Here is a 27,734-nt window from a genome sequence, read left to right as displayed (position 1 = left end):
AAATGTGGGTCTACCTGCGGACCGAGTACTGAATCAGTGCCACACCATAGTGCTCAGGGCTGGCTTTCTTTTGAGACACACAACTGAGCTCCTGACCCCTGGAGTGCATTAAAGATCCCAGAGGATGCATTTCTGTACAAATGAAGATGTGTGTCAGCCAGGCAGCCCTAGCCAAGTTCCAGGTGGACTAGTTGCATTCTGCCTTTCTAAATTCCCCCTGAAGGTTCAATGCATTTTTCTTCTTCTCTGCTTGTGTACTGTTAAACAGCTGCTATGTTTCAGCCCAGAGACAGCTGCATGTCAGTGGAGAGTGACAAGAGTCCTATATACTCATTGAATCAGCTTGCAAAGTGTTTCTGGATGAAGGGAAAAGTACCTAGCCTCTACGCATGTTTTGGTTTCTCTCTCTCTTTTGTTGTTGTTGTTGTTGTTAAATCCAGGATCCTGCAAAAGGACTCGTATAGAAACTACACAGATTAGTTGACAGTAAATGAGGATTGGGACTTGAGTGAGCAAAATGTGGCAGCATCCAGGAAAATCACAGAAACACAGAGGCACAGCGCTGGGGAGGGGACTCATCCAAGAGAGGGAGGCGGCAAACCACATGGGGCAGCTATTGCTTGTGCACTGGTTCATGGAATTTCACTTCCAGTAAATTGAGATCCGAAGACCTGAGAAGTGCACTGATATGGCCAGCTATTAACCCCAGTTAATCCTGCTCCTCCACCTGCTAGTCTTGGCAAACTAGTAACAGTGCTAATTCGAGGTGCTAATCATGCACTACTGAAAACAATAGTAAGCATCCCATTGATTTCATCGGCACTTGATGGGGCCGAGGGGTCTGATCCCAAATCAATTAAATGACTCCTGCTAACTTTCCCAGGCTTTGGTTCAGGACCCAAGCGAGGCTCAGAGGAAGCGGGGAGGAAGAGAAGGAAAGCAGAGGGAGAGTAGGAGGGAGAATGTGAGAAGGAAAAGAGAGAGAGAGAAACACCTCATGAGAGTTCAGAGCTCTCCATACTCCACACTCCTCCTCTTCGACAAGCTGTTCTGTGTTCAGGCCACAAACCCACTGCAGCATCTAGCACTTCCCAGGCAATGTCTGTGACATCCCTGTCTACAGGATAGGGACTGGATGTCACAAACGCATCCCTGAAGGAAAGTGCCAGGGAAGCAGCCTGGGACTGTTCACATACCAATATCTGAGTAACCCACAGTGATAAAAAGTGACTTCTTGAATGGGAGTGGGACTCAGGAGAGCTGGGATCCATTCCCAGCTCTGCCACTGCCCTGCCGGATGACCTGGGGCAAGACTCCCTCACCTCTCTGTGCCTGTTTTCCTTCTCACCCTCTGTACATCTCGGCTATTGAGACTGGAAGCTCTTTGAGGCAGGGCTTCTCTGAGTGCTCAGTAGCATGGCTGCAGCCTCTCAGAGCTATCAGAAACCATGGCATGGTAAAAAGGACATAGGACATGGAGTAAGGACCGGGCCCCAACAGGGCAGTCTGCCAAAGCCCCAGCAGGGCAGTCTGGCAGAGTACAGCAGTGTATTGTTATCTTACTGAGCTTTGGGGAAAACAGATCTGACCGAGCAAGTTAGACAAACATGGGGACTTTCTCCTGCACTAGGAAATTATGTGGCTAAAGCAAGAAGCAGCAAAGCTGTTAGTGCCACATGAGCAGCGGCAGTCAGAGTGCCAGCTCCTACCAGGTGCAGAGTTCACAGGCCAGGAGAACCAATGGGGCGGAGGGTGTTTTCAAGAAGAGCTCTCTGCATCAAGGAGGAGCCAGGGAGCTGCTGGGTCATTCAGAGGTGGGCTTAAGCTTTTATTGCCAGGACTGTGAAGGTCAGTGTGACAGGACAGAGGGTTTGACAGGCTTTGAGTTACCACTGCCAGCAGAGGCTCTGTCAGAGAGGAACGGGAGCTTGAAGGCTAGTGGCAGCAGGCCCAGGGGCTGGTTGCTGTCAGGGCAAAGGTTCTTTTTGTTATCTCTGGCCCAAAAGATGCACCGAGCAGTGATGGGCAGTGCCTCCCGAGTGCGCCAAGCTACAGCTCGGACTTCTCTCCATCTGCCTGTGCTCCCAGCTCCACGTTATCACGCAATGTCTTCGCAACAGCTGCTGGTGCCACCCCCGGCAGTGCTGCAGCAGCCCCTGGCCATTCCAGACAGGCTGCTCCTGGGGCCTGGGCCCTCAAACGTCCCTCCTCGGATCTTGACTGCAGGAGGTCGGCAGCTAATTGGACACCTCCACAAGGAAATGTTCCAGGTGAGGGCTACAACTCAACTTTTCCAGAACATGGTCACTGACTCATTCCAAGTGTTTCCTACAATCTGCAGCCTCTCCCTCTCCTCAGGCACCAGTGCAATGATTTAGATAGCAAATGAAACCCACTTTCCCTTGCTCCCGATCTTCTTTTCCCCTCTTCTGGGTTCCATTCCCACATGACGTCACTTTCTGAGTCTCCTAGGGCCCAGAAAAGGCGTTTTGGTGATACTAATTGTAAGTCACTGTTGGGCTGTCATTTCTCCTGGCTTCTTTCAGCTTTTGGTGTCAGTATATTTCTTGAAATCTTTCCTGTGTGTGTCTGCCTCTGCCTCCATGGCCACTGGGATGACTCATATGCTTCAGGCTCTTGCAGACTCAGAGCCACAGCTCTGATTCCTCCCCATTCACCACTCTGGGGCTACTCCAAAGCCCGTGACCCTTTCAGTCAGTGGAAAGATTCCCACTGATTTAAATGGGCTTTGGATCAAGCTGACAAGCAGTTTGGAGAACTGCCTAGAGGACCAACATCCACTGCCTGTCAGATTCCCAATTCTCCCAGCATTTGGAGAACTCAGGGGTAAAAACAAAATCCTTTCCCTAACCTCCTTCAGCGCTTCCGTGGCAAAGCTCTCCATGAGCGGTGCCAGCAGGGTCTGGCATTGGTTACGTTTAGCTGTTTGGTGTTGGTCTCTAGCTCTTTAAATTGCTTTCAGAACTGAGTAGAGTGTCTGTCTAGTTCAGTAGTGCCCCATGGGCACCACAAGAGAGGCCTTCTACAAAGGGAGGGCTAGGGATCAGTTTTATTTTTGGTAAAACCAATTTCTGTAAGAAATAGCTAAAAGCTGTAAATATAGTGTGTTTGTGGCTCACAATCAAATACTCTGCAGTAAGTGACAGTCCGCTGGATCACATCATGAACTCCGTGATTTTCGCTTATCCCTGTTTCATTAGAAGTACTGCATGTATATCGCCTAGCACAGAGCAGAAACAACTGCAGGCAGATGAGGGCTGGAGCTCTGCACATTCTAGCTCCCCCTTTGATGGCTGATTATTTTCTGTGTATAAGAGTCACTGGAAAGGTGTAGATGTAAACTTGGGCTCACTACCAGCTGCCACGTCCTGGTTGTTTTCCTCCTAGCACACAAAGTGTCACTGTTAGTGGGTGCCGATTTCAATGCGGTTACACTGCCAAACTGCAGGTGGCTGCTTTAATCCTGGCATCTTGTCCGTTCTCCTCAGATCATGGATGAAATCAAGCTGGGAATCCAGTATGCCTTCCAGACACAGAACCCACTGACCCTGGCCATCAGTGGCCCGGGCCACTGTGCCATGGAGGCTGCGCTTCTGAACACAGTGGAGGCTGGAGAGGTGGTGTTGACGGCAGTGAATGGAATCTGGGGCGAGCGTGCAACAGACATCTCCAAGAGACTGGGTATGGGACTTGGACCCCTTCCCATTTGTTGTGTGGGGCCCTCAGCTACAAACAGCTCCAGAATGGCTCAGAGTAGGGACTAAGCTAGACTTTTGGTCCCTCTGAGTGGCTGTCAGTAAAATGTGCACCGTGGCTAGGTCAGAACCATTATATAGAGACATGCTGCATCTTGACACACAGGGCCAAATTGCTCTATCCAACTCTGGATTGATTACACTGACCTAGTGTAACTAACAGCTCACCTGGACTCTCGCTGCTCAGATACAGTATGGCCCTGGTCACTCTGCCCCAGCTGGGCAGCTGGCAGGCCTGAGAGAATTTGGAAGAAATAGGCCTCTCTCCCTTTCCCATCGACTGTCTTCTGGGAACTCAAAGAAATCAGGAAAGCTTTGGCAAAGGCAGATTTGGTTAGCAAGGGGCTTGCTGCAGAATAGAGAGAAAGCTTTCAGGTGCTGAAGGAGAGAAGTTAGGCAGGACTGATAGTATGTAAGATCCACGAAGACATATATTTCCCACTTGATTTCAATGGGAGTTAGGTGCCTTTGAGGATCTGTCAAAAGTCCTTGTCTACACTGGGGTTCTATGCATTGGGGTAATTACCCTGGAGTAGCTGGACCATCGTAAACCCCTACTGCAAATGCCTGGTATAGACACACTACACTAGGGTAAGCCATGAATTATATCAGTGGAGTTAACCTAAGTTGCGAGCCTGGGTAAATTAAACCAGTGCAAGTGGTGTATTACGCTAATACAAGCATCATTAAGGGTTTGCTTTGGGCACATCCATCACTGTAGCTACCCTGCTGCAAAAACCCCAGTGTAGAGCAGCTTCACTGAGTAGAAGTAGGTCCAGGGGCCCTGCCATCAATACAGACCTTTGGGGGTAGTGAAGGGGAACTGAATCCACCCAGGAAGCTTTAAAAAGAGCAGACATCTCACAGAACCGTCATCTTTGCCTTCCTCAGAAATGCATGGAGCCCTTGTATGTGAGCCAGGACAGCTGCAGTTCTCGGTCTCTTAGTGAGAATCTGACTGGGCTATGTAACACTGACACAGTCTTTGGGCTCCATGCAGTGATCCCTGGGCCAAATTCTTTGGCCTGCATGATACAGGAGACCAGACAAGATGATCCTGATGGCGCCTTCTGGCGTTCAGGTCTCTGACCCTCACAGAGAAGCTTCTATTTCCCCTCCTTTCTAGTGAGCCAGTGGTTGGGATGGGGGATAGGGGGGCTGCTACCCAGGGGCACAGCATGTCCAAGTTTAATCAGTGATATTGGGATGGCTTTCAGCATTTTCCCAGTTTTCAACTGGACAAATTCCCATGAGGCCAGGCTGGACTTTGACAGGCATATCCACTTTCCAGTTAATACATGACTTATTACACACCCAGAACAACAGCTCGAAGTTGGTCATGGTCCATCCGCTGATGAGTGGAGGCTTGGCACCATGGTGACCCCACCTCCCCACCCACCCCGTTTGGGGTGCTTTGTGACATCAGACATGCTAATTCTCCTCCGGTCATTGCATCAACCCTGGGATGCTGACTGCACTGTGCCAAGGTGCCCATGGGGAACGGCTCTGTGCATCCTCTCCCACGCTTGCATACCGCAGCACAGCCAGCACAATCTGTCCCTCATTGTTTAATGTTGGGGGTTCAAAGTTACTGGTGCTATTCAGGGCTGTTGTTAGAGATGGGACTGCACAGTAGGGTCTGCTAGGGCATTTCTGCCAGGGCACTGACTTTGTCCCACTCCTTTCAGGAGCTAATGTCCACCAACTGGTGAAGCCCCCTGGAGAATACTTTGCACTACAGGAGATTGAGGAGGTGAGTGCTGCATGTATCGGAGCAAGGACATTGGGACTAGACTGCAGTGCACAGGTGCTGGCTAGAACAGCCTGGTAACTGTGGCCTCCTGGGACATAAGAAGAGGCAGGAATCCTTATGTTGCTGCAATGGCAGGCAGAGAAAGCAAGAATGGGCTATGCCCAGAGGAGAAACCATTCTCAACAGTCCCCTGAGTGCATCCTCTGGGTTTAGGAGTAGCTGCCCTGCCCAGGAGAACCCTGCAGCTCACCAAGTGGAGGGCGGGCAGCTACTCACACTATCAGAGCGTGACTGCATAGCCTCAGCTCCCTGCCCATCTCTGCCTGCAGCCCTGAGAAATGTTGGGAAAAGGAGCATTCCCCATCCTACCAGACAGTCAGGGGCACTGTGCGTCTCCGCTGGTTTCTGCCAAATGCAGCCCTCATGTGGGAACTCATCCTGCACTGCTAGAGAGAAAGCAGAGGGCCGAGCCCCAGCTTGGTGCAATGGAAGCAATGCTGGTTTACACCCATGACCTGGCCCTAAATCTGTTATGCTGCCACCCACACACCGTTTGCTTTGTTGTATAAGTGTTCAGGGCTGAGGGTTGTCTCCTTGGCTCTTCAGAGGAAAGATATGAGGGAGTACAGGAGGAAAGCATAGAGAAGTAAGAGAGAGAACCATACACTGTTTCCACTAGACATGCATGTATTTAACTGCTAGAATATACAGCGAGCATTTTCAGGCAGGGCTCCTTCACCCTGAGATTGCTGTGTAGGTTCCTAGCAGACCTGAATGCCTGGTACACCTACAGTGTCCAGAAGAGGGAGAGCGTTCATCACTAACAAGCCCACCCAGCTTTGTAACAGCATTATTCATTTGTGTTGTGTTAGCACAGGGATGGGCAACCTTCGGCACACGGCCCAACAGGATAAGCACCCTGGCGGGTGCTCCAGGGCAATGGGGGCTGCGGGAAGCAGCAGCCAGCACATCCCTCAGCCCACGCCGCTTCCCGCAGCCCCCATTGGCGTGGGACGGTGAACCACAGCCTGAGGAAGCCGCAATTGGCCAAACCTGCGGACACAGCAGGTAAACAAACCAGCCCAGCCAAAGGGTGCCAAAGGTTGCCAATCCCTGTGTTAGCATCTTGGAGCTGCCATGGAGCAGGATCTCCCTGTGCTAGGAGAGGTACAAACACAGCACAAAGAGAGCCTTTCCCAAAGAGTTGACAGTCCAAGTGTAAGATAGGAGACAACAGATGATTACAGACAGACAGGGGAGCACAAGGAAACAATGAAACAACAGGAAGGGTCTCGGCTCACCAGCCATCCCCAAGGTTTTGGCAGGCCTCACAGCAAAGCAGAGTTTTAAGGTGGATTATGAGGTGTCTTTGTAGAGGTTTATAGGGAGCAGCCCCAAGAGTCAGAGGTAGGTTGGAAGAAGCAAAGGAGCTTGTTTGAGGTAACAAGTGGGAGATGATGATGGCGCATGCCTACAATAAATAGGAGCACCTTCTGGCACTGCTCTCATTGCACAGACACACCTGTCTTCCAGCAGGTGTGCCACCTCTGCAGCTCACCAGTACTTACACATGACAGCAGCCACAGGAGAGCTCCCAGTGCACCACTGCCCATGCAGGCATCTGACAGTGTCTTTGCCAGCCAGTGCCATCTCAGTGTGATGTTGCGGAAATTCTGCCTCACTTTCCCCCAACAGTCATTGGCCTTGTGCTGGGTGGCTGCTCCTATGACTCCAGCCTAGTTATTTATAGTCTCTCCCCTGCTGGGGCAATAAAGTGTCTGCCCACCATTGTGCCAGAGCCTCCTCAGCTTGGATGGTGTATTTAATTCTCTCTCTCTCTCTCTCTCTCCTGCTCCTGTAGGCTCTGGCACAGCACAAGCCCTCACTGTTCTTCATCACACATGGAGAATCATCCAGTGGGGTGCTTCAGCCCCTGGATGGCTTTGGAGAGCTCTGCCACAGGTCAGTGGGATCCCCCACACGGTGCCCTGTGGCTGGACAGACTGTCTGGGCCATGGAAGGCAGGGATATCAGGGTGTGTTGGAAAACTCAAATCTATCACTACACTTACTAACACCATCCAATGAGAATTATGCTCTCTAGAAACCACAAAGCTCGAACACCACCAAGTTACCACACCTCCATTTTATTCTTGTTCTAAGTCCTGAGAGATCAGCAAGTGGCCCTGTGAGACACCAGGGAACACATGTTATTGTTTGCTAAGTGCCACAGAGAAGAGATAGGTGACAAAGCAGCAGCAACGGGAGCAAACGTGTATCAACAGCCTCCACTCAGGGAGACTGAATGTGGGGGGCAAAGTGTCAAACAGCTCATTGGTGAGGAGATGGTTCTGTAGTCAGGCACAGCACAACAACCGTCAGCCAGGTCATTGCCAGGCACATAGGTGCCAACTTCCCCGCTTTCCCCTGGGTGCTCGACCCATGTGCCCCTGGCCCTGCCCCCACTCCACCCCTTCCATGTGACCCTGCCCTGCCTTGCCTCTTCCCGCCCCGATTCCATCCCCTTCCCCAAAGTCCCCGCCAAAACTCTGCCCATTCCTTGCTCCTATTCCGACTCCTTCCCCAAATCCCCACCCCAGCCCTGCCTCTTCCCTGCCTCCTCCCCTGAGCGTGCCACATTCCCGCTCCTCCCCCTCCCTCCTGGAGCTTGCTACACCACCAAACAGCTGTTTGGCGGTGGCCGGGTGGAAGCACTGAGAGGTAGGCAGAGGAGTGGGGACATGACGTGCTCAGGGGGGGAGGTGGAGAAGGAGGTGGGCGGAGGGACGGGGAGGGGAGGGGAGCTTAGCTGCCGGTGGGTGCAGAGCACCCACTAATTTTTCCCTGTGGGTGTTCCAGCCCCAGCACCTATGAACATGGATTCACCAAGGGTAAGTCATACCTGATCAACCTGATTGCCTTCTACGATGAGATAACTGGCTGTGTGGATATGGGGAAAGTGGTGGATATGATATACCTTGACTTTAGCAAAGCTTTTGACATAGTGTCCCACAGTATTCTTGCCAGGAAGTTAAAAAAGTATGGATTGGACGAATGGACAACATGGTGGATAGAAAGCTGGCAAGATTGTCGGGCTCAAAAGGTAGTGACCGATGGCTCCATGTCTAGCTGGCAGCCGATATAAAACAGAGTGCCCCAGGGGTTGGTCCTGGGACTGGTTTTGTTCAACATCTTTATTAATAATCTGGATGATGGGATGAATTGCACCCTCAGCAAGTTTGCGGATGACACTAAGCTGGGGGAAGAGGTAGATACACTGAAGGGTAGGGATAGGATACAGAGTGATCTAGACAAATTGGAGGATTGGGCCAAAAGAAATCTGATGAGGTTCAACAAGGACAAGTGCAGGGTCCTGCACTTAGGACAGAAGAATCCCATGCACTGCTACAGGCTGGGGACCAACTGGCTAAGCAGCAGTTCTGCAGAAAAGGACCTGGGGATTACAGTGGATGAGAAGCTGGATATGAGTCAGCAATGTGCCCTTGTTGCCAGGAAGGCTAATGGCATATTGGGCTGCATTAGTAGGAACATTGCCAGCAGATCGAGGGAACTGATTATTCCCCTCTATTCGACACTGGTGAGGCCACATCTGGAATATTGTCTCCACTTTTGGTCCCCCCACTACCGAAGGGATGTGGACAAATTGGAGGGAGTCCAGCAGAGGGCAATGGAAATGATCAGCGGGCACATGATTTATGAGGAGAGATAGAGGGAATTGGGCTTGTTTAGTCTGCAGAAGAGAAGAGTGAGGGGGGATTTGATAGCAGCCTTCAACTTCCAAAGAGGATGGAGCTTGGCTGTTCTCAATGGTGGCAGATGACAGAATAAGGAACAATGGTCTCAAGTTGCAGTGGGGGAGGTCTATTTTGGATATTAGGAAACACTATTTCACTAGGAGGGTGGTGAAGCACTAGAATAGGTTACCTAGGGAGGTGGTGGAATCTCCATCCTTAGAGGTTTTTAAGACCTGTCTTGACAAAGCCCTGAATGGGATGATTTAGTTAGTGTTGGTCCTGCTTTGAGCAGGGGGTTGGACTAGATGACCTCCTGAGGTCTCTTCCAACCCTAATGTTCTATGATTTTCAGGTTTTCTGTCTGACACAGCCCTGCTCCCCAGCTCAGCTTGGGCCCCTGCCCTCTCCTTAACTCGGCCCCACTCTCTTCCAGGCAATACCAGCTCACACAGAGGATGCCCCCTCCCCTGACCTCCTGACTCCCTCATTGGCCTGCCTGACTTTTCAATCAGACTCACCTGGAGCATGGGTCTCTCCCCATTGCTCCTGTGAACTGTCAGTCTCAGGGTCCTGATTTCCCATTAGCCCTTCCCCTTACTTTTAGTACTGGGAGCTAGCCAACCAAAAAAACCTCACTGAGTTTTAGTAAGGGGATAACAATCCCTTACATATACACTGAAATGTAAGTACAATATTTATATTCCAACTGATTTAGTTGATAATTATATGATAAAATGAGACAGTAACAATGTTTCAGTACTAGTGTGCTGTGACACTTTTGTATTTTTATGTCTGATTTTATAAGCAAGTAGTTTTTAAGTGAGGTGAAACTTGGGGGTATGCAAGACAAATAAGACTCCGGAAAGGGGTACAGTAGTCTGGAAAGGTTGAGAACCACTAGGGTTAGGGTTCCAGAGAGTAGGGCTACCTGGGCTTGGGTTAGGGTTCTAGGGCCCTCCTAGGCAGCTGTTGCAGACTTAGATCCTCTGTGGATCAGTTGCCCAGAGGGCTGCTGAATACTTATCGAACAGTGGGGCATAATAGCATTCCCAGGTAAGGAAAAATTGCATGTTTCTCTTTCACCACTGCCCATGGGAAAAGCAATGGGCAGGTTAGTGACCCTGCTAGAGCTGTTGCAGTGGTGCTTAACACATTTTGGGGGGTCCTGGGAAATCCAAGACTCTGGAAAAATATTGTCTGGTGAGAGAAATGATAAGAACCAGAATGAATGAGAAGCTTTCAGACACCAACACAAACAGGTTGACATTTGCTAAGTAATATCTGCTCTTCCTTTCCCTCTGCTAGATATAAGTGCTTACTACTGGTGGACTCTGTGGCATCATTAGGTGGAGCTCCCATCCTCATGGACCAACAGGGTAAGGAACAAAGAACTCATCTTCTTAACTAGAGTATTCACCAGCCCCATACAATGAACAAGAAAAAAAGTATGTGTGGCTAGAAAGTTCCCCTCTACAGGGGAGGCTGGGGAAAGGGTAACTCTGATTGCCTTCCAGATGGTGCTTAGGGATGGGGAAGGTTAGCGGAAGGTTCATCCTGAACCATATTCTCTAGAGTGATTTCTGTTGGGAGAAACTGGGTCTAGGGTAGTGATGAGACCTTCCACTGCAGGTGCTCCTCGAGCTATAGTTAAGCTTCCAGAAGGTAGTGCTATGGCCAAGCTTCCAGAAGGTAGTGCTACGGGCAAGCTTCCAGAAGGTAGTGCTATGGACAGGTGCTGAACCTGAATGTCCAAGGGTAGGACATCTCGGGGTAACATTAATGTTCCACATGGTAGGGCCGTCTGGGCTATAAGAACGATTCCAGAGGACAAGGCTCCCAAGCTAGGACTATGTTTCCAAGGCTAGGGTTACCCAGACTTGGGTTAAGGTTACAGTGGAGTGGACTCTCCAAACTACACTTAGGGAAACAAAGCATGGGGCTCCTTGAGCTGTGGATAGGGTTTCAAAGGGTAAGGCTCTGCAGGATAGAGTTGGTGTTCTAGCACTTTGGGTTGCAGAGGCTAGGGTAGGCCTCCTGAGGCTCAGGTTAGGGTTCCAGAGCGTAGGGCACCCTGGGTTTGACTTAGGGTTGTAGAGCCTAAGGCTACCAGAGTAGGGTTAGCCATTCCAACAGTCAGGGTTCCCGGAGCAAGGGTTAGGCTTTCAGTGTAGGGCTTCTCAGGTTAGGATGAGGGTACAAATGTTAACAGGCAAGGGTGAGTGTTCAAGAGAGTATGACTACCCTGTCTAGCATTAGGGTTTCAGATGTTAAGACTCCCCAGGCCAGGCTTAGGGTTTCAGAGGGCAGGGCTCTCTGGCCTAGGGTTTGGGATCCAGATGGTAGGGCTCTCGGGCCTAGGGTTTGGGATCCAGAGTGCAGGGCTCTCCCTTCTAGGGTTCTGGTTCAGAGGGTAGGGCTCTCTGGCCTATGGTTTGAGATCCAGAGGGTAGGGCTTTCTGGCCTAGGGTTTGAGATCCAGAGGGTGGGGCTGTAATAGCATTTCCTGTTCATAAGAACATAATAGTGTCCATACTGGGTCAGAAAAATGGTCCATCCAGCCCAGTATCCTATCTTCTGACAGTGGCCAATGCCAGGTGCTTCCAAGGGAATGAACAGAACAGAGCAATTTATCGAGTGATCTACCCCCAGTTGCCCTGTCCTACCCTCTGACAGTCAGAGGCTTAGGGACACCCAGAGTATAGGGTTGTGTCCTGACCATCTCAGCTAATAGCCATAGATCGACCTATCCTGCATGAATTTATCTAATTCTGTTTTTAATCGACTTATACTTTGGCCTTCACAACATCCTCTGGCAATGAGTTCCACAGGTTGACTTTTTGTTGTATGAAGAAGTACTTCCTTATGTTTGTTTTATATCTGCTGCCTATTAATTTTATGGGATTACCCCTGGTTCCTGTGTCATGTTAAGGGGTAAATAACACTTCCCTTTTCATTTTCCACATCATTTATGATTTTATAAACCTCTATCATATCCCCCCACCAGATGTCTCTTTTCTAAACAAAACAGTCCCTATCTTTTTAATCACTCCTCATACAGAAACTGTTCCATAACCCTAGTCATTTTGTTGCCCTTCTCTGCACCTTTTCCAATTCTAATATATCTTTTTTGCAATGTGGAGACCAGCTCTGCACTCAGTATTCAAGATGTGGGTGTACTATGGATTAATATAGGGGCATTATGGTATTTTCTGTCTTATTGTCTCTCTCTTTCCTAATGGTTCCTAACATTCTGTTAGCTTTTTTGACTGCTGCTGCACACTGAGCAGATGTTTTCAGAGAACTATCCATGATGACTCCAAGGTCTCTTTCTGGAGTATGTATTGTTTTCTAATATGCATTACTTTATATTTATCAACATTGAATTTCATCTGCCATTTGTCACCTAGTTACCCGGTTATGTTAGATACCTTTGTAACTCTTCTCAGTCTGCTTTGGGCTTAACTATATTGAATAATTTTGTGTCATCTGCAAATGTTGCCACCTTACTGTTTACCCCTTTTTCCAAATCATATATGAATATGTTGAACAGCCCTGGTCCCAATACAGACCTTTGGGGAACCCCATTATTTACCTCTCTCCATTGTGAAAGAAATTCAGGTACAAACCCTTCCTCCCAAAACTGGAAAAAATGTAGTCAGGACTGTAAACCCTCACAGTTTGTGTTCAAAAAGAGACTTAACTCTGACCCATAGCCCTCTCCTCAATAGACCTATGATTAGTTTGTCGTGTCACTATGGTTCACTAGGGATACTGTCTTCTGGTGTAGTTTCTATTCACTTTCAGGAGTAGTTTAAGCCAGATCACAGGGTGACTAAGAAGCACTAATGGGATACTAAAACCACTCTGTCCTTAGGATGATGGATAATGAGTTGAGAATAGTGAATTGTGCATTATGTAGATTGCCCTGGCTGGCTGGCAATGAAATAGTCATTCTAATGTAACATATGTGCAGCATGAGATGAGCTGTCCTGTGTCTTGCAGTGAGTGGTTGAAGTGCAAGAGGGTATGTGTTGGAGCTGCTGACCCATATGTAATGAGACATGAGGCATTTCTGAGAAAATGATAGGGTGCAGACAAGCCTGGATTAACATAGGGGCTTTAGGGGCTGCAGTCCAGGACCTTGGGCTAAGGGGGGTCCCCGCAAAAATAAATCCATAATTATATACATGAAAATATATATATATATAATATATGATCTATGGTTTGGGATAGAACAAATCTATTTTACTAACATATCTTATTAAAACAACTTCCTGATCATAATTATCATGTGATAAAATCCAATCGTGTGCCATTTCTTATTGCTTGGATCTGTGCGCCTGTGCAGTGGTTTTATAAAAACGTCGGATAATGGTGCACTAGAAAATATGACAGCAGAGCTCAAAAGAGGAAAGTGCAGAAGTTAAAAATGATTCATTGGGAACAGTTAAACAAAATACCAAAATTGACAGGCTATTTCAGTAAACCACCAACAAATGCACCAGATATTAATGATTTGGAAAAAAAGTCAACAAGCGTCACAAATCCACGCAAGCAAACAACAGCAGCCACAACAGCCAGTCCAGACACAGTCAGTCAGCCAGTTTTTGATGAAAGTGAAATAGCTGCATGTGATGAAGGCAAAAACGCAGCTAACTTTGACCCATACAGCACTGATGCAGCACGTTGGGCCCAATAAATGAAACAGTGCAATCTTATTGGATCACAAAGGGGCCAACACTGTGTCAAAACAAACATTGTGATTTTTCAGTGTCTGAAAAACAATACAAACACCAGAAACGGTGTTTACTGAAAACCCTCTTCACATATACTCTTCAAAATGGGGAATCGGTACCTCCTGAGTGGCTTCTTTATTGTCCATCGACAAGGTCTGTTGTTTTTTTTTTGTGTGTGTGTCGATTGTTTGGAGATTCATCCTCTCATACAAGGGCATTTAGTGGTTGTGGCTTTAATGACTGGAAACATGATGCAGTTTGTGCTGTCGAGCACGAGAGCAACATTTGTCACAGAAATGCAGTGCTTCCTGGAATTTCTCCAACACAAGCCAAAGGGCAAATTGACTCGGAACTGGAAAAATAGATTGAAACTGACCTTGCTTATTAGAAAAATGTCCTCAGATGGTTTGTTGAAGTTGTTAAGTTTCTGGCAGAGTGTGGGCTTTCTTTTGAAGGAGACAATGAAATTGTTGGATCCCCCAATAACAGGAATTACTTGGGCGCCTTGGAATTATTGAGTCAGTTTGATCCTTTTCTAAAGGATTAATGATTAATGATCTGGATGATGGGATGAATTTTACCCTCAGCAAGTTCGCAGATGACACTAAGATGGGGGAAGAGGTAGATATGCTGGAGAGTAGGGATAGGGTCCAGAGTGACCTAGACAAATTGGAGAATTGGGCCAAAAGAAATCTGATGAGGTTCAACAAGGACAAGTGCAGAGTCCTGCACTTATGAAGGAAGAATCTCATGCACCAGCACAGGCTGGCTTAGCAGCAGTTCAGCAGAAAAGGACCTGGGGATTACAGTGGACGAGAAGCTGGATATGATCAGCAGTGTGCTCCACGTTCCAAGAAGGCAACGCATATTGGGCTGTATTACTAGGCTAAAGAGATTGAGGAAGTGATACTGCCCTCTATTCAGCACTGGTGAGGCACTCTGGAGTCTACATCCAGTTTTGGTCCCTCCACTACAGAAAGGTTGGGAAAATGGAGAGAGTCCAGCAGAGGACAATGAAAATGACTTAGGGGTCTGGGCACATGATTTACGAGGAGAGGCTGAAGAACTGGTATTTTCTGAGAAGAGAAGAGTGAGGGGGATAATAGCAGCGCTTCATACTACTGAAGGGTGTCAAAGAGATAGAACACGTCTGTCTCGTGTGGCAGATGGACAGAACAAGGAGCAATGGTCTCAAGTGCAACACAAAAAAAAAGAAAACAAATGTGGGAGGATAGCTCGGATATTGGAAACACTTGTCCTAGGAGGTGGTGAAGCACTGGAATGGGTATTAGGGAGGTGGTGGAATCTCCATCCTTAGAGGTTTTTAAGGCCCGGCTTGACAAAGCCCTGGCTGGGATGATTTAGTTGGTGTTGATCCTGCTTTGAACAGGGGATTGGACTAGATGTCCTCCTGAGGTGTCTTCCAACCCTAATATTCTATGATTCTATGAACATTAAAGAAATACGGGAATGCTAGTAAGGAAGGCCTTCATACCTTTCTTATACGATTTGTGAGGAATTTATAACTTTAATGGGACAAAGGGTGCTTTCAGAAATAAACAGTCAGTTGCTGATTGCAAAGAACTTTTCAATTATTGTAGATTCCACTCCTGACATATCCCACGTAGATCAACTTATGTTCATTGTCCGCTGTGTGTTGCAAGAGGGGCAGATTCAAGAGCATTTTCTTAAATTTCTCGCAGTAACAAGTCAGTTTTGACAGTTTTGCAGAAGATGGACATTGACATAACAAATTGAGATGTCAGTGTTATGACAATGCTAGTAACATGTCAGGGGCATACAAAGGTCTGCAATCACAAATTCAGGAGATAAACCCTTTAGTAGAATGGGTACCTTGCGCAGCTCATACTCTCAATTTAAGCTTATGCTCAAATAAATGTGTTAGTCTCTAAGGTGCCACAAGTACTCCTGTTCTTTTTACTATCAATTTAGTTGGGATTTTGAGCATAAACTGCTTCTTGGAGGCAAATACTTTGTTTTGTTCCATCACTTTTAAATTTCTGCTTGAAATCAACCACTCACTGGCAAATTGTTACTGCAAGATTAGAGCCAAATGACAATAAGCGAATCGAGAAGCGAAAGCTCTTTCAGATACAAGGTGGTCAGCACATGCCCAGGCTACAAAAGCACTACAGCTGAATTATGAAAATATTCAGGAATCTCTCCGAAAACTAGCAGACAATCCAAATTGGAACCCAAATACATGCAACGATACTCGACCACGGGTCATGAAAATGAACAAAGCTGCAAATTGTTTTTCTTTGCAACCTCTGGAACACATTTCAAGCAACAAGCACTGCACTTCAGGCTGTTGACGTTGACTTGCCTAATGCTATAAAGTTGGTGGGCTCTTTAAAGGATTTTGTGGCTGGTCTACGAGTTCAGTTTGACAGCTTTGAAACTACCACTAAACAAATGACACCTTGAGTTTTTCAACAGTATAAATCGGAAAAGCACTGTGAACTGAAGTATAAAAAACAACAGGACAAAACTGGGGAGCTGGACTGTAAGCTGTCAGGCCTAGAGAAATCTTGCGTGGAGCTTTTCAATGTTATTATTGATAAATCTGTTGCACAGCTGCATTGCAGGTAAGAGGCATACAAAGGGGTATGCGGCAACTTCAGAGGTATGAACTATCTTCATCTACCTTCTGCATCAGCACTACATGATTCAGCTGTTAAACTACAAAACAAATATAGTACCAATTTACAAGAGGATTTTGCAAATTAACTGGTTCAATTTAGGGAGTTCACAAAACACGAGGAAAACAAAATAGCAAAGACACTACTTCTCGTTTTAAGACAATGGAGTCCACAGTCTGTGTTTCTCAATGTAGATATTGCCTTATGGATTTTTTTGACACTGCCGGTAACTAACACTGGAGGAGAACAATCATTTTTAAAACTGGCGCTAATAAAAAACAAGCTGAGGTCAAGAATGGATCAGATGAGACTGAATAATTTGACTCTAATGTCAATAGAGTATGACTTGCTTCGTCAACTGGATTTCAGTTACATCATCGAGGATTTCTCAGCCCTGAAGACCAGAAAGAAACTAATATAACAACTGTTCTAAGGTGAGAAGTAGGCTATTTTGAATTAACTTAACTATATTCTACATGTTTTAAGACTGAAATGTAAATACGGAACGGCTTTATGTTAATGAAAAGGCAAGTTTAGTATAGAGTTAATAGCTTCGATGCCATAATTGTGATCCTTTTCTTTTAAATTAGGATAGAGGCCTGTATACAGGGGCCCCACAAAATCTAATAGCCCCAGGCCCACAGGAGAGTTAATCCAGCCCTGAGTGCAGAACTGGGCTCCTAATGGAAAGCTAGTTGCTAGTCAGGACTGGAAGGATGGTGTCACTGCCTTTCTTCCACAATCAATCTTAAATGGCTGGGTTTCTAACACTACTTTTCCATTTAACACAGGTATTGACATCTTGTACTCGGGATCTCAAAAAGTCTTGAATGCTCCCCCTGGTAGTGCCCCTATCTCCTTCAGTGAGCAAGCCAGGTGAGGACAACACCACCATCCCTGTAGATTGTGAAACACGTGCACGGGGCCAGGGAGAGGTGCTCATGTACACAACACCAGGGAGAGGCAGGCTAAGCAGCAGGTGACTCAGGTCCACAGATGTGCAGAAGCACCTACACAGGTTAAACAATGTCCCTGAAAGAGGGGAAAGGTGGCCCACATTCAACCCTCTGTTACACATGGGCAAGTCCAGCCCAAGGTGTTTAAGCACCCAGAAATATCCTCTCTCCCAGTGACTGAGACCATTGATTCCTAGATGTACAGAAGGGTGGTCACTCAGTCCTCCAGCAGCAGGGCTGTCACTCCTGGGGGCAGTGCCACTGGAATCTAGGAGACCTCTCCCATGAGTCAGCGTCGCACCACGAGAGGAAGGGTTGCAGGCTCGGGCCCTATGTCATATGAGGGGGGAGTAAAGCAGCCACTGACCAGGCCTGACAACTTCCAATTAAGCCTGAGGTGCAGGCATTACCCCTACAGCCCCAGCCTGTCAGAGCCTCCCCAGTACACAGGAGCCGTCTGCGCCCACAGCCAGTTCAAGCTGCAGGAAGCCAGGCACTGGCACTGTCTCACTGGGTCGGTTCTGGCTGGTGCAGTGGCTGCCTTTTCCCCCATGGGGCAGTCAGCGGGATTCCTTTCCATTTCACCATAATCTAATCTGTTGAATCGGTCTTGCTCCCAGCAGTTCCTCCGTCAATGTCACGTCTGAGTGCTACCCAGGCAACCCCTCCCTTCCCTAGCCAGTGGGAGTAAGCTCGACTAGTTAACAATAACCATATCTACCTCATATCTAGCACTTCCCTTGGCAGATATCAAAGTGCCTTACAGGAGGGCAGTATTGTTATCCCCATTTTACAAGTGGGGAAACTGAGGAACGGAGGGGCCAGGAGTGTATCTGTGTGGTACATGTAGCGGGAAAACTAAGTAAAGGTTCTGGCTGCACGGCAGAGCTCCTCAGATCAGTTACTCAGCTTTGTCATATCCATGTTGTCAGGAAGAAGATTTTCAGCAGGAGGACGAAGCCACCTTCCTTCTTCCTGGACATGGGCTGGCTGGCCAATTACTGGGGCTGTGACGACAAGCCAAGAATGTGAGGGACGAGCTCTGGGATGTCCTGGAAGCAGCTCTCTGACCAGGGATTTAACACACCATGACCTGAGTCCAGATGGGCTTTCATCCAAATCACAACGCATTTCCACTTCAGTCCAAATTGAAATCCCACCCAAATCCCATCTGAACCCAGCACTCACCCCGGCTCCATAATTGACATCCATTCAGACCTCACAACTTACCTACTTCTCATCTAAACTTCAACCTGACCCCAAACCCCTTGTGTCCACCCTCACCCTAACCCTGAGCTAATCCTCATTCTTCCCCCAAAACTAATTCATGCCCCACCCCCATTATCTCACCAGAAGAGGAGAGGTGAACCAGAGAATACAGTGCTTTTCACATAGCACCAACTTACAGCATCCTGCTATCTGCATCCTTGGCATCAGCAAATTCTGGGCTGCTGCTTAGTCTTCATGCAGTTCCAACTTCTGATATCAGTGTAGTGCCAGGGCAGGCTTTAGGCCGATTCCCCGAAATCGGGTCCCGTGCCTAAGGGGGCCCCACTCCAGGGGTCTTCGGCAGCATTTCAGCAGCAGGGGGCTGGTTCTGGGGGTCTTTGGCAGCATTTCAGCGGCAGGGGGTCTGCTCCAAGGGTCTTCAGCAGCGGGGGGTCCTTCGGTGCCGCAGAAGACCCAGAGCGAACCCCCCGCTGCCAAAGTGCCCCAAAGCCCTGGATGCCCAGTATTCAAATTGGGCCCTGTGGGTCATAAAACCAGCCCTGGTAGTGACCTCACTTCATTTCATTTTCCCCTTGCTAGTGGGATAGAAAGAGGACGTCAGGCTGAAGTATGGTTTTTGGTGGCTTAGCCTCCAGGATCTGTCTAGGTTTCAGTATTGATTGTAATGTATTGATTTGATCCAATAACGTATTTAGTCAATGTGGTCATGAGCCCTTCTCCAGCATGTCGCATGTATATTACAGATACCATCATACTGCACCGATCAATAGCTTCTTCAGCCTGAGGGAAGGCTTGGCAATCCTTGCGGAACAGGTGAGCAATGGCAGGAGACACTCGGACCAGGCAGGCTGGGGAAAGGCAAAGAGAAGGAACATGAGTGGGAAAACGATACTGGGACTATCATCACCGAGCTGGTTGCTGGGATTGCTATTTAGAAATGCAGTTGAAGATAACACTGCTATTTTTTAAAGTATTTAGGTGCTTAAAGATGCAAACATTGGCCAGGTGGGATTTTCAAATGGAGCTAGGTATCTGTCTGCCTCTGTAGGCACCTAAATGCCTTTAAAAATCTGTGCTTGGTGCTTATGGAAGAAACCAGTTGGACAGCCCTGGAGACTGAAGTCTTTTATTTAACAACCGTATGGGCAACTGCCAGGCAAACATCAAAGTGTGTATCTAGTGCCTCTCCAGGAGGGATAGTTCAATCTCCACCGCCATTCAGTCCTGGCCTCGTGCTGAGCTTGCCAGGCAGGAGGCCAATCTTGGGGGATCTGCTTTTTGTTTTAGAAACGCCCCCAAGGACTGGGCTCGGTTTGTGCAGCCACAAGCGGCTAACAAATTGTGGTCATTCCAGACCTGGGCTAGATGGGAACTGGTGCTTGGGAGGTGAGAGGCCCCATTAAGGGTCACTTGAGCTGCCTTCTCCCCATCAAGATGAAATGTTAAATTGACCTGTCTGACCCGGGATTTGTGTCTGCCTGTCACATGCCTGGTCCTGGGACAGTAATCTCCTAGCTAATGGCTGTGCTCTTCTCCCCATTGGCCCAGGGGCTGGAGAACTCCTGGAAGCGTCACAAGGAGAACTGTCTCTACCTCTGTGCAGGGCTGCAGGAGCTGGGTCTCCAGCTGTTTGTGAAGGAACAGGTAGGACTTGGGCTGATATTACTAGACACTGTACAGGACCTACTGGATCTCACTGATGTTGATAGATTGACACTATGGATAAAGTGTCATCTGGCTGGGCTACAGAGAAAGAGAGCTAAGGGGATAGTTTGGGACAGATGAGGCCAGATCCTCAGCTGGTGTAAATCTGTGTAGCTCCACTGACATTGGCAGAGCTATGCTGACTGACCCCAGCTGGGGATCTCGCCCAGCTCTGAATTTCTCAGAAGGTTTCACATGCTGGGAGATTCCCAGCCAACCCAGGATGGAAAAGCATGATCGTCCCCACGGAAACCAATCTTTGTTCCAGACGGCAAAGTTTGCAGCAAGGTACAGAAGGAGTGGGGAAGAGGGGGAAGAGGACTGTTTGCACATGCTCAGAGGAGACCTCCTGCATGGATCTCTCTATTTTTCAGGAGATGCGGCTCCCAACAATCACCACCTTTATACTGCCTGAGGCATATGACTGGAAGGAGGTCACAGAGTTTATTATGAATAAACATGCAATTGAGATCTCAGGGGGCCTGGGACCATCAGCAGGGAAGGTAGGTACAAGCTGCCAACCAGGGTCAAACTCTGCAAATGTCTGTGGCTAGTCAGGTACTTGACCTTGCTACAGATGCTCATATGGATCTCAACAGATTATGGGCCAGGTTCTTTTCTCAGTTCCCTCTGTTATATCTAGAGCAGCTCCATTGACATCACTGGAATGATACTGGTGGAACATCACCCTAGTGCTACATTATATGTGTTTTATGTATCCAACCAAGAACTTGCCTTGATCCGGATAGTGCCACCAGTGTCATCAGCCTCCTGGTTCCCTCCTTGCTGCTTAATAAGAACCTCAGGATCCATTGCCCGCAAAGGAACTCCCAGTCTGGTGTCAGGAAGGTACCAAGTGATCCAGTTTCCTTGACAGAAATAGGTCCTTTCACCTGAGGCCAAGCAGCGATTTGGTATCTGAGGATTTCCCTAAATGAGCGTCTGCCTTAGCTGAGTCCCAATGACTTTCAGCACTGGTCCGGATAGGCTTGTGAAGAGTAGAGTCCAGGAGATGTGCTGAATCCCCAGCTCATCCAATCACAGACTCCTTTCCAAATAGATCCCTCGGGCCTTCCATAGGGAATGCAGCCCAAGACTGATACAAACTGCTGCATCAGGGCTTCATGCACTGAGATCCAGAAACAAGCAAACTTGGAGAAAAAGCTGTCTTGAGATAAGGCCTGGCATGCTGTGCCCTTACAGCCACTTGCAAAATAAGCAGTGACTATTGGGAACCTGTAGCAGGGTTTACCACCCTTCTGTAGCCAACCACAGTGATACAGGTAAGTCCTGCCCCAGTTTCCCTCACGGTTCCCAGGGCTGGCCACGTTGCTCTTCTCCACCTTCCTGCTGCTGCTTCCTACTCCCCTTTCTCAACTGCTGCCTGGATCTCTATAGAGGTCAGGTGCCCTCTATCAGGCAACCAACTAGACACAGTGAACTGGATTGATTTCCTGTTAAAGAGGCCAGTTGCTTTGTGAGGGAATTCTAACATAGACGTCTGTTTAATTAGGGGCTGTAATAACAACCAACCTCCTTCCCCCCGCCCCCAACACACAACATTATGTGTGTGGTAGAAGGTGTGTGGCAGAATAGAAAGTGTGTTGTAGAGGGTGTAGTATTTGTAGGTCTTTCCAAGAAAGAATGGAATTGCTTGTAGAAAAATTTGCAAAAGCAAATTTTGGAGGAGAAGAAAAGCTAGTCTTTGTTCTTTCCATGTTTTCCTTGTTTGTGTCAATGAATGCAAATTAAAAGAGAATATCTAAGACAGCTGCATTGAAGAGTCTTTTTCTGTAGACTTGTTACTAACCAGTCGTTACCCTAAACTGGAAAAGACTAGAGAAAATGGGAAAGTTCAAATGCAATCATTTATTAGAGGAGAGGGAAGCTCCAATAACAGCATGAGATTTATGCTGGCTTTAGGTCAAGTGCTCTGAGCACTTTTTCCAAGCCTCAGTAGAGAGTATACCTTGTTCTGGATTGGGCATAACACTTGTGAGAAGCTTGCAGACTTACAGGGATGAGTTTTTAAGCAAAGCAATTCTTGCAGGGCCTTTGCTGGGAGGACCTAGGTTGACCATTGGTTCCTTATTTTAAGAGCTGTTCCTTATTGGAGGCATGATCCAACTCCTACTGAAGTCAATAGAAAGATTTCCATTGATTTCAATAGGAATTGGATCAACTCAACTCAGTATGTGAGGTACTTTTCTCCAGTAGTCATAAGGAATAGTATAACAAGATACAAAGGGATGAATAAAGCATTGGAAGGGGTGGCTTCTTACAAATAAGCTTTGTTTTAGTGTTTCATATAATGTCATTTATTATCTCTAACTGTAGGTGGTCACCCTAGGAGGAAATCAGCCGCAAAGTTGCTCCCTAGTGCATTTTATCTTTGACATACTGGCCAGCAGAGCTAAAGCAGGTGCCACCAAAGAAGCTGAAGATTTCTTGTGTTTTCATTGTACTTGTATTTGCTTAAATTACTGATAAAAACAATTACATCTATGTGGTCTGATTCCTCCACTGCCATGCACCTTCTGCAGCACACACTGCTGCAATTTGGCTGTGATGGCAGCTTGACTCCATTTTGATCTGCTACCTTTTTACACCTCCTTTGCATTCACTTTGCCCAGGCATAAGTGACCGTACCTAGTGCAGTGCACTGGAGAATCCGGCCCATTGTATGGTATGTATGTAGGAAGTCACTGGCATGGGTCTCACCTCCTCCATGAACCTTGCATCCCCTGCAGACATGCAATCCGACGTGTCACTGGGCCAACCCTGGAGAAACAATTTGATCTCATCAATATTTACTACTTTCTACTGAGTTTCTTTTTTTTCTCAATTTCAGGTTCTTCGAATAGGACTCATGGGCTATAACTCCACCAAGTTCAATGTGGACCGAGTCCTCCATGCCCTGAAAGATGCCCTCCAGCACTGCCACAAGAACAAGCTGTGAGCAGCTCCTAGTGCAGCTGCAGACATAAGTACAGAGAGATCATTTCAGGCCTTGATAATGCCACTGTCTTCTCCTTAACTCAAGCAGGAGGCTGAAGTGAGGCCACTGCTCTCATTTCCCTCATGTCTGTTGTACCCGATGAAATATTGATGAGCGCTCGACCAGCTGCAGCACCGTACAGGGGAAAAATGAACCATGCCATACCCAGGGAGCCATGCTCCATTGAGAATTGATTGTTTGCAGTGTTAGGTGGATCTGCACATGGATATTCAGAGTTTTTGCTTTATTGATGAATGACCAAGACTTGATCTGGCAGCATTCAGGTGAAGGATGAGGCAAAAGGGACGTGGAGGACTTGGGAGCACAGTGGAACCTGAACCTGCATCACTGAGAGTGCTGCTGGACACCTCAGTGCTCCTGTCTAGCAGTGACAGCAAGGCCAGAGAGGTGAGCACCAAGCTAAAGTTAAGTCCTGGTCTCCTCAGCCAGGCCCATTCTCTTCCTGTGCCCTCCCCCTTTCACACCCTGCCCTCTTTTAAGACAGCGGACATGCAGGCGTGTGCTGAGTGCCAGGGGCTGGCTTGGTGTTTATCTATGCCCTCTGTGCCTGCTCTGTTCACACCTGCCCTCCAGCACAACAGCTTTGCACTCCCTGCTGCACACTGACTTGCAGGCCCATGGATTCCTGGGATCAAGGCTTCACATTCCTCCTCCTTCTTGCCATCTGCCATGTTAGTCCTTTCAGCGTGAGCACAGCAGCCTGGAAAGCCTCACAATCCTGCTTACAGTGGTCCCACAAACAGGAAACTACATCATCAAAGCAAGTATTACAACCAATCAGGAACTTGGAAGCTCCCTTCAACAGCCAAGCTCTACTGGCACACCCATGCAAAAGCATATGCTATATGCACGTGTAAATTCACTGGTGCACAGGGCATGACCCCAGAATAGATCACACTGAATTAATAAACAGTGACATATGGCACAGCACAGTTGTGTGTCACTCTGATTTGCTACAGAACAGCATACTTCCCATAGCAGAAGACACGGTACAAGTGACCAGCAATACTAGGAGTAATTCCAGGGGTCATGGCTTACCGTGCACTGACTGGAGCTCAGCTATGCAGCCATATGGTAGTAGTGTACTTGAGTGTGTCATACACAGAGAACTGTCTTGTGTCCATTCATCTAGCGATTCAAAGGCAGAGGACTGAAAAGGGTCTATGTGCCATGGGTAGCCCCTTCACCTCTCCTGTTCTGGTAACAGTCTGGTGTCAACACCTGGCCTCCATCACAAGCTTATTTCAGTTCTGTCCCAACTGCTCTTTCTCCCATTTGTGCAATGTGAAGCCAATGAATGTTGGGTTCCCAGCACAGCTGCTGTGATCAAAGCAGTAAAGGCAAACATGGGGGGAATCCATTCAGTTTATGGGTTCAGGGCGTGATCATGTGAGGTGAGCTGGCTCAGCTCTGGTCATTAACCAACCAGGGCCGGCTCTAGGTTTTTTGCCGCCCCAAGCAAAAAAAATTTTGGCTGCCCCCACTCCCAACCCTGGGCTCCCCCCTGCACTCCCCTGCTGCCGCAGCCCTGGGCTCTCCCTCCCCCCCTCTGCCCAGCGCTGGGCTTCCCCTCTGTTCTCCCAGCAGTGCCTCTCCCCACCCCTGTCTGCCCCAGACCTGTGATCCCCTCTTCCCCGTCACCTAGTGCCCCCTCACTCTCCTTGCTGTCCCAGCCCTGGCTCTCCCCCCACCCTACCTCACCCTTCCTTTCTGTTTACCTACAGCCTGGGTCACTGGTAACTTGCTCCCAGGGCGTGGTCATTTCAGCCAGGATTTTGGTATGTGCACAGAACAAGACAGGATTGTTCCATTCTTTTATGGTACATGAGCCTGCCATGTAAAGTGGATTACTAATTTCAGCTTTTTTGTGATTAGGATATCTGTTGGATGTCATTTATAAGACTGTCCTCATAAATGATGGAAAAATTGATTTGTGCCTTTTATTATTCTTTGTCCACTCTTTGTTTTCTATGGGAATTGCCAATGGCAGTATTTTCACTTCTTCCTTTTTTTAAACAAATTTTTATAACGGTAAAATAAAAAAAATGCACACAGCCTGTTGAAAATAGCAATTCCAGTCCTAAAAACCACTGGGAAGCATTTCTTGCTCAATTTTATCCTACTTTTTCTACAGCAAGTTACAGTGGATCAGTATATTTGATTTAGGATAAATGAAGTAACAGCTGCCCAAACTGAGCTTGAGTTCTCCTGAATTTTGAGGTGTTCAAATCTGGAAGGCAGATGCTAGGGGGCGGGGGGCTGTGGCTCCATGGGGGAGCACAGCAGCATGTATGCAGCAGTGTGTCTGGCGCTGCGCGGAGCCAGACACGCTGGTCTCAGTGCCACGGTAAGGGGGCTGGGGGGTTGGAGAAGGGGTAGGGGGTTCCGGGGAGGCAGTCAAGGGACAGGGAGCGGGGGGAATTGGACAGGGCAGAGGTTTGGGGGGGCAGTCAGGAGCAGGGAGAAGGGGGGATTAGATGGGTCAGCCGTTTGGGGGGGGGGCAGTCAGGGGACAGGCAGTTGGATAGGCATGGGAGTCCCAGGGTTTTGTCAGAGGACAGGTAGGGGGTGTGGTCTTAGGGGGGAAGTTGCGGGGAGTCTCAGGAGGGGGAAGTTGGAGACAAGGAGAAGGAAGGTTTAGATAGGGGCAGGGGTCCCAGGAGGGGGCAATCAGAGGACTAGGACCAGTGGCACTTAGATAGATGGTGGGGTCCTGGGGGGCAGTTAGGGGCAGGGGTTCCGGGAAGGGGTGATCAGAGGACAGGGAGCAAGGGGGGTTGGATGGATTGGGGTTTCTGTGGGGGGCAGTCAGAGGGAGTGGATGGTGGCAGGCTGGGGCTACCCTCCCTCCCCATGGAGTGTCCTGTTTTTTGAAGGTTAAAATATGGTACCCCAACCATTCACAGTGCAACTCTCCACTCACAGCACACTGCTGCATGAGGGCCCCCTCCTTCCTTTCCAGTTGGTGGTGGTCAAGGGAATGCTCGGAAAGGTAGTTCTTTCTCTGCTGCATGGCTGGTTCTATAGGCAGGGAGCTAACCAAGGAACTACAGCTCCCAGGGCCCCCTGTTGATTCTCAGCTCCCAGGCTGGATCCCTGCCATCCCTGCAAATGGGCTGCCCCAAGCACCTGCTTGCTTTGCTGGTGCCTAGAGCCGCCCTTGTAACCACCTTCTTGGCCTTTGACAAGATGTCCGACAGAGCAGAGATTCGCTGTATGTCCTGCATGTGGTCGGCCTGGAACTGAACAGCAAGGAAAGAGGAGTTAGATGGAAGGCCCACTCTGATCATGAAATGCAGCCGATCAGAGGCATTTCTCAGCCCCAGAGAGCTATGTGTGGCTGTGGTTCCCAAAGTTGTTCCACCACTTGTGCAGGGAAAGCCCCTAGTGGGTTGGGCCAGTTTATTTACCTGCTGCGTCTGCAGGTTTGGCCAATCGCAGCTCCCAGTGGCTGTGGTTCGCTGCTCCAGGCCAATGGGAGTTGCTGGAAGCGACAGCCAGTACGTCCCTCGACCCACACCGCTTCCAGCAGCTCCCATTGGCCTGGAGCAGCGAACTGTGGCCACTGGGAGCCGCGAACCTGCGGACATGGCAGGTAAACAAACCGGCCCGGCCTGCCAGGGGCTTTCCCTGCACAAGTTGCACAACAAGTTTGGGAACCACTGCTCTAGAGCCACAGGTTAAATGCTAGCACTCTAGCACCATGCTGACCTATTTGGATATTTCGGAGGAATCCTACCTCTAACCACACGACAGTGTGAGCATGGCAAGGAGCTTCAGCAATCCCCAGCTGGTGGAAGTTTCTCTGAGGACCACACTCAGCTAGCACAGATTAGAGCATCTCCTAACCCACTCTGTCTCATAAACTCATAGACTCATAGACCAGAAGGGACCAATATGATCATCTAGTCTGACCTCCTGCACAAAGCAGGCCACAGAACCTTACCCATCCACTTCTATAAAAACGCCTTACCTACGTCCGAGTTATTGAAGTCCTCAAATCGTGGTTTGAAGACCTCAAGCAGAGAATCCACCAGCAAGTGACCCATGCCCCACGCTGCAGGGGAAGGCGAAAAACCTCCAGAACCTCTGCCAATCTGCCCTGGAGGAAAATTCCTTCCCGACCCCAAATATGGCGATCAG

The 27,734-nt window shown here is 48.5% G+C and overlaps 2 protein-coding genes across 2 annotated transcripts in view; one reads left to right on the top strand and one right to left on the bottom strand.

Annotated features, from left to right (window-relative positions):
* The first annotated feature begins 1,885 nt into the window (after positions 1-1,885).
* On the top strand, positions 1,886-23,531 carry AGXT (alanine--glyoxylate aminotransferase). The gene is made up of 11 exons (XM_032766874.1): positions 1,886-2,270; positions 3,510-3,702; positions 5,465-5,529; positions 7,391-7,491; positions 10,589-10,659; positions 17,474-17,558; positions 18,571-18,666; positions 19,612-19,681; positions 20,417-20,512; positions 20,947-21,075; positions 23,424-23,531. Exons 1-11 carry the CDS (start codon positions 2,007-2,009, stop codon positions 23,529-23,531), a joined length of 1,278 nt encoding a protein of 425 aa, XP_032622765.1. The 5' UTR covers positions 1,886-2,006.
* A 1,013-nt stretch (positions 23,532-24,544) lies between these two features.
* The window catches only part of MAB21L4 (mab-21 like 4), a 23,838-nt gene continuing 20,648 nt past the window's right edge, over positions 24,545-27,734 (bottom strand). The window contains 2 exon segments of the mRNA XM_075068990.1: positions 24,545-24,599; positions 26,721-26,833. Of these exon segments, the coding sequence (XP_074925091.1) occupies positions 24,545-24,599; positions 26,721-26,833 (168 nt within the window).

This window comes from Chelonoidis abingdonii, chromosome 8, assembly GCF_003597395.2.
Source record: "Chelonoidis abingdonii isolate Lonesome George chromosome 8, CheloAbing_2.0, whole genome shotgun sequence".
NCBI lineage: Eukaryota > Metazoa > Chordata > Testudines > Testudinidae > Chelonoidis > Chelonoidis abingdonii.
The sequence above is the reverse complement of the archived record's forward strand: the minus strand, read 5'-3'. Positions and strand labels throughout refer to the sequence as shown.